This window comes from Suncus etruscus, assembly GCF_024139225.1.
Source record: "Suncus etruscus isolate mSunEtr1 chromosome X unlocalized genomic scaffold, mSunEtr1.pri.cur SUPER_X_unloc_2, whole genome shotgun sequence".
Taxonomy (NCBI): domain Eukaryota; kingdom Metazoa; phylum Chordata; class Mammalia; order Eulipotyphla; family Soricidae; genus Suncus; species Suncus etruscus.
In genome coordinates, this window is record NW_026060315.1 from 437,650 (window position 1) to 452,047 (window position 14,398).

Below are 14,398 nucleotides of genomic sequence, written 5' to 3' on the forward strand. Positions count from 1 at the left end.
ATTGCATGTCCCTATGTGCAAATCCAACTACATGCGTATGACAGAGACAGGGAAATAAGGAGGAAGGGAGAGACAACGACAGAGAAAAAGGGAAGGCGAGAGGAAGAGGGAGGGAGACACAGAGACAGGGAAGGAGAGACAGAGACGAGGAAGGGAGAAAGAGAAACACAGAGAGAGGAGGAGAAAGGAGGGAGAGACAGAGACACAAGGAAAGAGCTGATTCCGCGACTTCCTTTTTCACGGCTGCGTAGTATTTCACCGAATAGATATACCGCCGTGCCTTTCACCGCTCGCGTGTTGCTGGGGTCCTCTGGGTCGTTTCCAGATTTGGGGTGTTGTCAATATATGTAATTGCATATTCGAACCCAGGGCCAGAACTGCTAATTTTTTTTGTTCGACCAACGTCCACCTACCCAGATGGACATTCGACCTAGGAAGGCTTTTTCTTCATAAAAAAGAGAGATTTTAAGGAAAGAGAAAAATTGGGGTACGTCTGTCTTTTGGGGTGACTGCGGGACAGGAACCCCTAAATCACGGCCTCTCTCTCTCGCAGGTGGGACCGTCTGGAAGGTCCACTTCGTGACCCCCAAGTTCTCCCCGGAGGGTTCCAACGCCTGCTATTCCAGGGGTCTCTGTCCTTGCTCCGGAGACGTGACGAGGCACGACCCCCCGTTGCTCTTTGACCTTTCGAGGGACCCCTCGGAGACTCACCCTCTGGAGGGCACCGACCAAGAGGCGCTGCTGGACTCGGTGGTCAGCACGGTGGAGGTGGCCGTGAGGAAACACCGGGCCTCCCTGTCTCCGGCCCCACAGCAGCTGTCCCCCTTCAACACGGTGTGGAAACCCTGGCTTCAGCCGTGTTGCGGGTCCTTCCCCTTGTGTGGCTGCGACAAAGAGGGGGACATGCTGGGGGCGTCTTTGTGATACATAAGGGGGACGTTCTGCAGAAGGAAGAGGACACCCCAAAAAAAATAGCCTAAATCAGAGTGGCTAAAAAAAAAAAAAGAAACCTGTGGTATGTCTATGAAATGGAATACTACGCAGCTGTGAAAAATAAAGCTTCCCCGTGGTGGAGGGAATCCCTCTTTTTTGGGGGTGCTACAGGTATTGGGGGGCCCCCAGAGCTCGCTAGGAAATCAGACAGGGGGTTTGCATTTCTCTGTACCCGATTTTAGCCCATTCGGGGTGACCCCTAAATTTGTGCTCGGGGGTTTTTATTTCAGGATTTATTGCTAGTTCGGTACTTGGGGTCACTCTTGGTTTTGTTTTCAAGGATCGCAGCTTTCTCGGGGCGCCTGGGTCCGTCTTTGCAGGGGTCAGGGGCAAGACAGTGTGCTGAGAGTCGAACCCGGGGCCGACAGCTTTGTTCTCATGTCTGCAGTCACCATAGGGTTGACTCAAGAAACTGCACCCCAAAAACGTTTCTATGGGACCAGAAACGGGGAGACGTGGAGAATGGCGGACACAGCGCAAGGATAGCTTAGGGGGAGCGGGGTGCCCGGGAGCGGCCAAGCACGCATGTTGAGGCGAAGGAATGGCCCGGCACAAGACAGTCTTGCCCAGGGGAAGTGGGGCGCCAGGGAGAGGCCAAGCACGCACTTTGAGGCGGAGGAATAGCCTCGGGACCAACACACTGTGTTGCATCCAGGACCAAAGATGTCTCCACCAGCTGATGACCAGGAAAGAAGGGGTTCGAGGCCCTCGGTTCACCCACCCCAAAAATGCTCCTCTAGGGCCAGAGGGAGAGTGAAGAGCCAGGGAGTGGCCAAGCATGCACGTTGAGGCGGAGGGATAGCCTCGGGAGCAAACCACTGCTGATGAGTGTTATCTCTCCTGGAACCAGAGATCTCTGGGAGGGAAAAGAAAGGGTTTGATCCCCGGCATCCCACATGTTCCCCCCAAGCCCGCCAACAGTGATCCGTGAATACAGAGCTAGGAGTGAGCCCTGAGCGCCTCTGGATGTGTGTGTGTGTCCCCCAAAGAGAAAAGGAATTCAAGAAGGTAAAAAGAGAAGGAAAAAAGGAGAAAGGATAGAAAAAGAAGAAGACGAAAGAGAGCTAAGAACAAAATATGAGAAGAAGAAATGAGACTGAAGAGGGAAGGCAGTGGGCTTGAGCGTGGGCAGGGTGGGTTTTAGTCCTTGGAGTGGAAAGGAAGGAAGGAAGTAAGGAAGGAAGGAAGAAAGGAAGAAAGAAAAAAGACAGAAAGGCAGGAACAATTAAAGAAAGAAAAAAGAAAGGAAGAAGGAAGAAAGAAAAAAGAGAGAAAGGAAGAACAATTAAAGAAAGAAAAAACAAAAAAGAAAGGAAGAAGGAGAAAAGAAAGAAAGAAGGGAGGGAAAGAAAGGAGTGAAGAAATAAAGAAGGAAGGAGAGAAGTAAGAAAGAAAGGAAAAGAAAGGAAAAAGAGAAGAAAGAAGAAAAAAAGGAAAGGAAAAAGAAAGGAGAAAGGAAGGAAACAAGAAAAAAGAAAGAAAGAAAGGGAGAGAGAAAGAAAGAAAAGAAGGAAGAAAGAAGGAAGGGAAGAAAGAAAAAAGAAAGAAAGGAAGAAAGAAGGAAGAAAATAAGGAAAGAAAGAAAGAGAGAAAGAAAGAAATGAGGGGGCCGGGCGGTGGCGCTAGAGGTAAGGTAGCCTGCCTTACCTGCGCTAGCCTTGGATGGACCGCGGTTCGATCCCCCGGCATCCCATATGGTCCCCCAAGCCAGGAGCGACTTCTGAGCACATAGCCAGGAGTAACCCCTGAGCGTCATTGGGTGTGGCCCAAAACCAAAAAACCAAAAAAAAAGAAAAAAAAAGAAATGAAAGAAAGGAGGAAGGAAAGAAAGAAAGAAAAGAGAAAGTAGGAAAGAAGGTAGAAAGAAGGAAGAAAAGAAAAAGAAAGAAATTTGAAAGAAAAAGAAGAAAAAAGTGAAAGAGGAAAGAAAAAGAAACAAAGAGAAAGAAAGAAAAAGAATGAAATGAAGGAAGAACAAAAGAAAGAGAAAGAGAAAGAAAGAAGAAGGAAAGAAAGAAAGAGAAAGAAAGGAAGGAAAGAAAAAGAAAGAAAGAGAGAAAGAACGAAAGAAAAGAAGGGAGAAAGGAAGGGAGGAAGAAATGAAGAAAGAGAAAGAAAGGAAGGAAGAAAGAAAGAAAAAGAAAGAAAAGAAGGGAGGAAGAAAGAGACAGAGACAAAGAAAAAGAGAACAAAGAAAGCAAGAAGAGAGACAAAGAAAAAAGAAAAAGAAAGAAAGAAGGAAGGAAGGCACGAAGAAAGAAAGAAAGAAAGAAAGAAAGAAAGAAAAAGAGAAAGAAAGAAAAGAAAGAAGAAAGAAAGAAAGAAAGAAAGAAAGAAGAAAGAAAGAAAGAAAGAAAGAAGAAAAGAAAGCGCCAGGAGGCTGATGGCTTCTCCTGCACCCCACTTGGCCAGGTGAGACGGGGGGCCAGGAGGAAATTTCGGGGTGCTGGGCCCCCCTCTGCAGGTCACCGAGGGTCTCCTGGCCTGCCGGCTCCCCAGAAAGTTGGCCAGGGCCTCGCCCAGCCGCACCCCGAAACTGCCATCTCGTCCCAGCAAAGAGGAAATTTGGGGGGACAGAAATGTCTCTCCAGCTGTTCCATGGGGAACCTGTGTTTTTTGGGGGGTCACAGCTGGCTGTACTAAGGGTTAACTGCTGGGTAAGGATCCCGGGGGTCAGATGGGGGGGCCCGGGATTTGATTTTGGGGTTCAAACGTGCCAGCTCTGTCTTTAGCCCTATCGCCACTCTCTTCCTGCCTTTCCTTCCTTTCTTCTCTTTCATCCTTTTTCTTACATTCTTTCATTTGTTTTTCTTTCTTTTCTTTTTCCAGATTCATTCTTCCTTCTCTTTCTTTTTCTCTTTCTTTCTTTCTTTCTTTCTTTCTTTCTTTCTTTCTTTCTTTCTTTCTTTCTTTCTTTCTTTCTTTCTTTCTTTCTTTCTTTCTTTCTTTCTTTCTTTCTTTCTTTCTTTCTTTCTTTCTTTCTTTCTTTCGTTTCCTTCCTTCTTTCTTTCTTTCTTTTTTTTTTTTTTAGCTTTTTTGGGTCACACCCAGTGGTGCTCAGGGGTTACTCCTGGCTGTCTGCTCAGAAATAGCTCCTGGCAGGCACGGGGGACCCTATGGGACACCGGGATTCGAACCAACCACCTTTGGTCCTGTATCGGCAGCTTGCAAGGCAAACACCGCTGTGCTATCTCTCCGGGCCCCTTCCTTCTTTCTTTGTCTTTCTCTTTCCCTCCTTCTTTCTTTTCTTTCACTCTTTTCTTCCTTCTTTCTCTTCTTTTTTCTTTTCTTTCTTCTTCCTTTCTTTCTTCCTCCTTTCCTCCTCCCTTCCTTCTTTCTCCCTCTTTTTCTTGCTTCCATCCTTCTTCCCTTCTCCTTCCTTCCTTCTTTCTTTTTCCTTCTTTTTTCTCTTCTTTCTTTTTTTTTTTTGGTTTTTGGGCCACACCCTGTGAGGCTCAGGGGTTACTCCTGGCTCTGCGCTCAGAAGTCGCTCCTGGCTTGGGGGACCATATGGGACGCCGGGGGATCGAACCGCGGTCCGTCCAAGGCTAGCGCAGGCAAGGCAGGCACCTTACCTCCAGCGCCACCGCCCGGCCCCTTCTTTCTTTTTCTTTTCTTTCTTCTTTCTTTCCTTCTTTCTTCCTTCCTCCCTTCCTCCCTTCCTTCTTTCTCCCTCTTTTTCTTCCTTCCATCCTTCTTCCCTGTGGGCGACCGAGCACCCACATGTTTAAAGGAACTTTGTATGGATTTTTCACCGCTGCCTGATTCAAGCCAAAAGTTTGCATAGCCCTGAGCCAAAAGAACCCTGCAAATAAACTTAGCTCACCACAAAGAACCTGGCTTAACTAGGTTCCTTAATCTTTCCATGGAATCTGTTTTTGTAACTGCTCTCAAGCATAGTCATAAATAGATTTTTGTAAGATTTAAACTGTTAGAATCTATTAAGGATTTGCTTCCCCTCCCCCCCATCCTGCCAGGTTTCTCCTTATCCTTCCCGCCATCAAAATGTGTCTGCTCCCATTGGTTAAAAATCGTTGTACCTGTACAAATCTGATTGGTTTAAGTTTCAATCCTGTGTTTTTTGCTCCTCCCACTGAAACAGGCTATAAAAGCTTTGCTTATTCTCTCAATAAACCTCTTGACAGGAATTCAGCTTGAGCTTTTATTATTAACTTCTACGGATTAATTTTCTAGGTGTTCACAAAAGAGCTTAACACTTGCGAATTATTTGTATTCGCCTTCTACCTTCTGTTCTGGTTGAGAGAAAACTGCTGGCCGGAGACCTCTCCCATTAAAGGGCAGAAGCGAAGGCGGGTACAGGTGGCGCCGCAACGTGAGTGTTTTTCATCCCACGTGTACGCCCCGTCGGCTGGAGGCAGGCGAATCCAGGAGCTAACGTGGTAAGACGTCGGTAAACCCTTATCAGGGGTGGGTAAAGCTCCCATCAGGAGTGACGCTACGTTTAGTCAGCCTTTCTTAGTGCGCACATTTTTTTGCCGACCTATCGTCCCTCAATTGGCCCTTGGGACTCCTGTGCCTTTTTACTATGGGTAACTCGTTAAGCACAGAAGCCAAATTCATAACTGATATTCAGTCTGAGTTAAAAGCCAGACGCGTAGAAGTCTCCAAACAAAATCTCTATAAATTTTTTGCCCTCGTTCATGAGGTCTGCCCTTGGTTCGTCCTCACGGCACCCCGTATTGCCCAGTCCACTTGGAAAACTGTTGGCCAAGAATTAACCTCCTTTTGTAATCAAAAGGATGACCTCCCCCATAAAAACCTTATTCTGCAATATTGGCAACTTCTTCAGGGAATTATTGTTGACGCTCCTTTCTCCCCCGCCTGCTCTCTTGCTGTCCAAGAAGCTCAGAAAGCATTGGATTCTGCGTCCCGCGCCTCAACCCCTTCTCTTTCCCCTACCAGCTCTCATTCTGATCTTACCAAGCCTCCCCTGCCTTCTCCTTGTACTGTTAACCCCTCTCTCTCTCCTACACCCACTGCGCCCCCTCTGGACACCGTCACTGACCCCCCCCGCGTTCCATCCCCTGCACCCATCCAACAGCCCCCAGCAGCTTCACCCCCTTCGCCCCCCACCCCTACCCTTCACCCTTTGCCTTCTCCCTCCCATTCTGAGCTTCCCTCTGAACTGTCTCCCTCTGCTTTCCAAGCCACCGTCATCAAACTCTCTGAAGTCCTTGATAAAGTTCTCCAACGCCTGTCCCCGCCTGACCCTCATCTCCTCTTCCCTGCCATTGTTAAACAGCGTCCCGTAGCTCTTTCGGACTCTCTTCCTGCCTCTGACCCTGCTCCCCCACTGCTTTCTCCTGCTAATCCCGGAGCCACTGAACCTCCCCCCCCCTTGCCTCCTGCTGATCCCGGAGCCCGACCCCGCCGCCCTCACACGAGATCCCAAAATCCCCGCGACCCCTCACCTTCTTCCTTGGGCGCTGCCGCGCCTCCGCCTGCGACTCTCTCTCCCCCACCTGCTAATCCTGACTCCCCACCCTCCATTCCTGAGGCACCTCTCGCCGCGCCGCCTGCCCAGCCTGCCCCACCTTTGGTCTATCAGCAATATATTGAATATCAGGCCATGAATCGCAAAGACCTCCAGGAGCTCATGAAATCCGTCCGTGACTACGGAGTCCAAGCCCCTTACACCATTACGTGTTTGGAGACGATGTCCTACGGTGGTGCTATGTACCCTCTTGAATGGCGCCTAGCTGCCCGTAGCGCTCTTAAGCCCGAACTTTTTGTTTTGTGGGAGGCGGAATTCACCAATAACTGTAAAGACCTTGCTAAGGATGATAAGCGTTATTTTCAACAACTCTCCGGTTCTGAGCCTTTTCATTCTATCGAATTACAACAACTCATTCCCCTCCCCATCCTCACTAACACCTCTCAGGCCGCCATGAAAGCGTGGCGTGCTCTCCCTCGCTCCTCTGCCCCCTCCGAACCCCTCTCTCGCATCCAGCAGGGTGCTGATGAGCCCTATCACGTATTCATCTCCCGCCTCCTTGAGGCCATTGAACGCACTGCGGGTATCCCTCCCTCTGATTCCTCCCACCCTCTTATCAAACAATTGGCCTATGAAAATGCTAATTCCTCATGCCGCGCTTTACTTAAATCCCACTGGCAGAGTAAATCCCTCCAAGATATGATTTCTTTGTGCAAAGATGCACATTGCTTTGCACATCAAGTCGCCGGCGCCCTCGTGGCCTTCCAAGGTCAGACTAAAGGTAAAACCTGTTTTCAATGCGGCCAGCCAGGACACTTTTCTGCTCAATGTCCCCAGCGCCGCGCCCCCACTATGCAAACTGGTTCCTCCACGGCACGCCCCTCTCTCTGCCCGCGTTGTCGCAGGGGCAGACACTGGCTCTCTCAATGCCGCTCTGTCGCAGATGTGGAAGGCAACGCCCTTGCCCCCAACCCTAGTACCCGTGCTTCTCAGACCTCCTCTCAGAACAGTTTTCAGGGAAATGGCCGCAGGGGCTTCCCCCAAGCCCCGCGCGCCCAGCCTCGTCACATCAATTTTGTTCCTGCAACGGGGGACCACTTATCAGGAACACCCTCAGTTCCCTCTCAGGTGCTTTATCAGCACCAATCTCCCGCCCCGCAGCCTCCTCCCTTATCAGGGCCACCCCAGGCTCCGCAGGGCTCGATCTCTGTTCCTCCTCCCCTCACTTATTAACCCCTGAGGGTGGCATTTACCAGCTCCCCACCGGCATCTATGGACCACCTCCTCCAGGTTTTTTCTTTATGATTATTGGCCGCGCCTCCCTTACTACTAAAGGTCTTATCATCCAGCCTTCTATAGTTAATGGCGACTATTCTGGTGAAATTATTCTTCACGCTGTCGCCCCTTACCACCCCGTGCAGGTTACACCTGGTCTTCGCATTGCCCAGGCTTTACCACTGCCCCTGGCTATGGAACTCCCCGCCCTGCCTCACCATCGTGGCGCATCCGACCCAGGTTCCTCTGACGTATATTGGATTAAGGCCATCTGTCAGGAACGGCCATCCTCCATTCTCACCCTTACTATCCAAGGCCGTCCTTTCAAAGGTCTCTTGGATACTGGAGCTGACACCACTTGTTTCTCTCCCCTCGACTGGCCCCCCGAGTGGCCAACCACCACCTCTCCTGACCATGTCTCCGGCGTAGCTGGTGCTGTCAAGCAAGTTCTTGTCAGCGCCCACCGCCTTGTCTGGCAAGACGAAGATGGTGATGCTGGTCTCGTCCGCCCTTACATCATCCCTGATCTTCCCATTAACCTCTGGGGCCGCGACCTCATGGATCAGATGGGCCTCCTGCTTCTTAAATGTAAGAATAAAACAGTTCTTAATCAACTTTTTGCTCAAGGGTATGTCCCCTCCAAAGGCCTCGAAAAAAACCTACAGGGCATTAGCAAGCCCATCCAGGCCACTCCCAACCTCGGCCGCCTAGGTCTCGGCTACTCCCCTTCTCCCCCTCCCACCTCCTCTGTGTATGCTCAGTTTTCCCTTCCTCCCGTTTCCTCCTCTCTTCCTTCTCCGTCCCCTGCACCCAGACCCTCCCTCCAAATTTCCTGGAAATCTGATTCCCCTGTTTGGGTTCCCCAATGGCCCCTCTCTTCTGAAAAACTTGCAGCAGCCTCTTCCCTTGTTCAGGAGCAGCTCCACGCTGGCCACATTGAGCCTTCTACTTCCCCTTGGAACACCCCTATCTTTGTTATCAAAAAGAAGTCTGGATCCTGGAGACTTCTTCATGACCTTCGAAAAATTAATGCCACCATGCACCCTATGGGATCTACTCAACCTGGCCTTCTTGTTCCTACCGCTTTTCCTGAAAATTCTTTTAAAATCATTCTTGATCTCAAAGATTGTTTCTTTTCTATCCCATTGCACCCTGATAATTGTCCTCGCTTTGCCTTCTCTTTACCCCCAATTAATGCATCCGGTCCTTGTGCTCGTTTCCAATGGCGGGTCCTTCCGCAAGGAATGCGGAACAGTCCTACCCTATGTCAAATTTATGTTGCCTCTTTTGTCGATCCTTTTCGCTCCCTCTACCCCTCCCTCTCCATTTATCACTATATGGATGATATTCTCCTCCTAGGCCCAAATGAGGATCTTCTTTTCTCCGCTGCCACCCACTTGGTCTCCTCTCTTCAACAACATGGTTTTTCCATTTCTAAAAATAAAGTTCAACTCCATCCTCCCCACCTTTTTTTAGGTTTTGAACTACTGCCCTCTAATGTTCGCTCCCAAAAGGTTCAGCTCCGTACCTCTCACCTAAAAACCTATCATGACTTTCAGCGTCTTCTCGGAGACATTACCTGGCTTCGCCCTTATCTTAAGCTCTCCACTGGTGATCTTAAGCCGCTCTTTGATATATTGCAAGGCGACCCCGCCCCCACCTCCCCTCGATCCCTTACGCCTGCGGCTCGCGCTGCCCTTGATTTAGTTGAATCTGCAATCCAATCTCAATTTCTTTCCTATTTTTCCCCCTCCTCCCCTCTTTCCCTCATTGTCCTTGCTACCTCCTTCGCCCCCACAGCCGTTTTTTGGCAATCCGCTCCCCTTTATTGGGTGCATCTTCCTGCCACCCCAAGCAAAGTTCTCGCTACGTATCCTGACCTTGTTGTTTCCCTCCTTCAACAGGGCACCACGCTTTCCGTTAAACTTTTTGAAAAATTACCTGATACTCTTGTCCTTCCCTACACTTCTAACCAGCTTGACTGGCTTCTCACCCAAGTCCCTGACTGGACTTTATTTCTTACCTCCTTCCCTGGCACAATAGAACATCATTATCCCGCTGATAAATTGCTTCATTTTTTACGTTCCCATCCTGTTATCTTTCCCACTGTTACCCGTTTTTCTCCTATTCCCAATGCTTCCACTCTTTTCACTGATGGCAGCAACTCCGGTGTTGCAGCTCTCCTTATACAAGGTAAGCTGCATTCATTTCCTACTTCCTTTACTTCTGCCCAACATGTTGAATTGTTTGCTGTCCTTCAAGCCTTCCAAATGTTTTCCTCTCCTTTTAACCTCTATACTGACAGCTTCTACGTTGCTTCTTCCGTTCCCCTTCTTGAAACCATTCCCTTCATTAAGCCCTCTACCACAGCTTTTCAATTGTTCTCCCAAATCCAACAGCTCATCTTGTCCCGCTCACATCCTTTCTTTATTTCCCATATTCGTGCCCATACTGACCTCCCAGGTCCCTTGGTGCAAGGTAATGCTCAGGTTGATGCAGCCACCAGACACACTCTTTTTCCTATCCTCTCGTCTTCCTCCACATGCCCTCCTCTTCAACAAGCTTCTATGGCCCATAAGCTTCATCATCTCAACGCTCAAACCCTTCGTTTAAAATTCTCCATCACCCGTGAACAGGCTAAAGACATAGTCAAACAGTGCCAATCCTGCGTCTCCCTCCTTCCTGAACCCCATCTTGGAGTTAATCCCCGTGGTCTCCTGCCTGGTTCCCTTTGGCAAACTGATGTCACTCATTTTGCCTCCTTTGGCTCTCTCAAGTTTGTCCATGTCTCTGTGGATACCTTTAGTGGTTTTATTTGCGCTTCCCTTCACACTGGTGAAGCTACTCGAGACGTTATAGCACACTTTTTGCACTGCTTTTCCATTATTGGCCTCCCATCCACTATTAAATCTGACAATGGGCCTGCCTACACCTCCCACAAACTTCAAGATTTCCTTGCTAAATTTGGCATCGCCCACAAATTTGGAATTCCCCACAATCCCCAGGAACAGGGTATAGTGGAACGCTCCCATTCCACTCTCAAAAACATGCTTTTTAAGCTCTCTTCTAAGGACCTTGTTTTCCATGGTCACCGCTCCACTCCTCGCTCGCTCCTCAATCATGCACTTTTTGTGCTAAATTTTCTCTCCCTTGATCTTCATGGAAAGTCTGCTGCGGATCGCCTCTGGCATCCCTCTACCAAAGATTCCTTTTCCACAGTCTTGTGGAAGGATGTGCGCACTGGCGCCTGGCTTGGACCTCACCCCGTTCTTATTTGGGGAAAAGGCCATGCATGTGTCCATAATCCGGACACCAATGAAACTCGCTGGCTTCCTGATCGCTTGATCAAGCCCTTTATTCAGCCCAGGGATTTAAACCCTGAGGTTTCTCCTTCTTCTTCCATTTCAGACGCTGCTTCACCTCCCGTCTCACAGAATGACACCTTCACTGCGCCTTCCACTGACGACAGCCCTGCTCCTATGGCTCCACCTGCTGGCACAACCTAATGCTGCATCGCCATCTCCTCGTCACAGTCCCTCTCCGTATACCCTTTGGAATTATACGTGGCTCATCCTAAACGAGGCCGGTGATGTTGCCAACGCTACCAGCATTCTTGCCACAACTACTCCTTGGCCTACGCTCTCCGTCGATTTGTGTGCCCTCGCCCTCGGTGCTCATCCTGTCTGGGGCACTCCCAACTCCTTTCTGCCTCGCCCCGGACCAGCCAACCCACCAGATCAACAGTTCCAGTCCGCGGATCATTTTAACGTTCAGGGCGGTGCCTTTGCTTTCTCCAGAACCCAAAATACCTTTGGCTGTGGTAACCCCACCGCTCGTGCTGAACTTTCTTCCTACCCTTTTTATGTCTGCCCTGGTGGTCACAGAGACCGCTCCCTCAATTCTAAGTGCGGTTTCCGTGACGTTTATTTTTGTGCCTCCTGGGGTTGCGAAACCACTGGTGATGCCTCTTGGTCTCCATCCTCCTCCTGGGACTATATCTCTGTCTCTCATGCTTCCTCTTCTTCCTCCCTTAAACCTCTTTGTCTAACCAACAAATGGTGTAATCCTCTCACTATTTCCTTTACTCCCGCAGGTAAAGCCCACCCCTGGTCAAAACGCTGTGACTGGGGCCTGCGCCTTTATTCCTCTGGACGTGATCCTGGCCTCATTTTTTCTCTTCAGTTACTCATTGAGCCCCCTCGCTCTTACCTCCCTCTTGCTCCTAGCCCAAACCTCGCCCTTGCCTCCCGTCCCCAACCACCTCCTTCTCTACCATCCACCCCGTCTCCCTTTTCCCCTCCCACTCCTGATTTCTCTCTTCAGCTTACCCTACCCCCTAGTGTCACTTCTGACTTTCAACTTATTCTTGACATGATGAATGCCTCTGCACTTGCCATCCAAACTCCTGGCTATCAACACTGCTGGATTTGCTTTTCCCCAACCCCCCCTTTCTATGAGGGTGTTGCTATACTTGGTAACCTTTCTGTCACCTCAGATCCATCAAAGCTTCGTTGGGGTATTGATTCCCATCATGCCATCACCGTTGGACAAGTCGTTGGATCCGGACTCTGTGTTAAACCTGCCCATACTCGTCTTCCCCCTGAATTATCCTTCACCTGTAATGTTACCCATACTCTTTCTAATGCCTCTGATTCCTCCTTTTTGCTAGCACCTGAAGGCACCTACTTTGCCTGTGTTTCTGGTCTTTCCCCCCATATTATTCCTTCTGTCTTTTTAAAATCCAATGATTACTGCATTCTCATCCTTCTCCTTCCCCGCCTGTCTGTTCATCACACTGAAGATTTCCTTTTTGCCCGCTCCACCTCCGGTTATTCCCGTCATAAACGTGAACCTGTCACTGCCATTACTGTAGGTGTCCTGTTGACTCTTGGCACAGCTGGTGCCAGTACTGGCATTGCTTCCCTTGTCACCTCCTCCCAACATCTTTCTGCCTTGCAACGCTCTGTTAACGCTGATATTGATGAACTTAAAAAAGGCCTGCAGCACCTCACCAATACTGTTAACTCCTTAGCTGAAATGGTGCTGCAGAATCGCCGTGGTCTTAATTTAGCTTTTTTGAAGGAAGGAGGAATCTGTGTAGCCCTGAAAGAAGAATGTTGTGTTTTTAAGGATGAAACAGGTTTAGTTAGAGACAGCATTCAACGTATAGATGATGATTTAGAAAATAGACAAAAAGATTTAGAGCAGAGTGAGAGCTGGTACAAAAATTGGTTTTCTACCACTCCATGGATAACTACAGTGCTCCCAGCTTTTTTGGGACCCTTCATTGGCTTCATGTTGCTAGTTTCTTTTGGTCCTTGGGCTTTTCGCAAACTCACCACCTTCGTGAAGAATCAAGTGAATGAAGCAACCAGAAAGGACTCAAAAGTTTTATACCAACAGCTATGCACCTCAGAAAACCAGCTGACGCCTGACATCTCCCCTCCTGCCAACTCTCCGCCACTTAAGTTTGAAGTAATCGAGGAGCTGGCGCATAGACCTCAATCTGTGCGCTCGCGCCTTGCCAAGCTTTGGAAACGACTGACTCAAGGGTAGCAGATGCGGTGACTGGAAGCCCCACACCTCTTCACCCAGTGTGGCCAGTCCACCGAGGCACATCTGTCCCTTCTATATTGTATACTAAACAGGGGGAGATGTGGGCGACCGAGCACCCACATGTTTAAAGGAACTTTGTATGGATTTTTCACCGCTGCCTGATTCAAGCCAAAAGTTTGCATAGCCCTGAGCCAAAAGAACCCTGCAAATAAACTTAGCTCACCACAAAGAACCTGGCTTAACTAGGTTCCTTAATCTTTCCATGGAATCTGTTTTTGTAACTGCTCTCAAGCATAGTCATAAATAGATTTTTGTAAGATTTAAACTGTTAGAATCTATTAAGGATTTGCTTCCCCTCCCCCCATCCTGCCAGGTTTCTCCTTATCCTTCCCGCCATCAAAATGTGTCTGCTCCCATTGGTTAAAAATCGTTGTACCTGTACAAATCTGATTGGTTTAAGTTTCAATCCTGTGTTTTTTGCTCCTCCCACTGAAACAGGCTATAAAAGCTTTGCTTATTCTCTCAATAAACCTCTTGACAGGAATTCAGCTTGAGCTTTTATTATTAACTTCTACGGATTAATTTTCTAGGTGTTCACAAAAGAGCTTAACACTTGCGAATTATTTGTATTCGCCTTCTACCTTCTGTTCTGGTTGAGAGAAAACTGCTGGCCGGAGACCTCTCCCATTAAAGGGCAGAAGCGAAGGCGGGTACACTTCCCTTCTCCTTTCTTCCTTCCTTCTTTCTTTTTTCCTTCTTTCTTTCTCTTCTTTCTTTTTCTTTTCTTTCTTCTTTCTTTCCTTCTTTCTTTCTTCCTTCCTCCTCTCTTCCTTCTTTCTCCCTCTTTTTCTTCCTTTCTTCCATCCTTCCCTTCTCCTTCCTTCCTCCTTCCTTCTTTCCTTCTTTCTTCCTTCCTCCTTCCTTCCTTCCTTCAATATATATTGATATATTGGATATATAGATATATTGATAGATATTGGATATATCATTGATATATAGATATTTTGATAAATATTGGATATATCACTGATACATAGATATATTGATATATTAGATATATAGATATATTGATAGATATTGGATAGATAGATTCATAGATATTGGATATATCATTGATAG

The 14,398-nt window shown here is 48.4% G+C and overlaps 1 protein-coding gene across 1 annotated transcript; it reads left to right on the plus strand.

Moving 5' to 3' along the window:
- Positions 1 to 5,539: 5,539 nt before the first annotated feature.
- LOC126000592 (endogenous retrovirus group K member 8 Gag polyprotein-like) lies at positions 5,540 to 7,681 on the plus strand. Its single transcript, XM_049767809.1, has one exon. The coding sequence runs from the start codon at positions 5,540 to 5,542 to the stop codon at positions 7,679 to 7,681; it is 2,142 nt and encodes a 713-aa protein (XP_049623766.1).
- Positions 7,682 to 14,398: the final 6,717 nt, after the last annotated feature.

What these genes read in the sequence shown, in the direction of transcription:
- LOC126000592 (XM_049767809.1), top strand. Translation starts at nt 5,540, where the DNA reads ATGGGTAACTCGTTAAGCACAGAAGCCAAATTCATAACTGATATTCAG.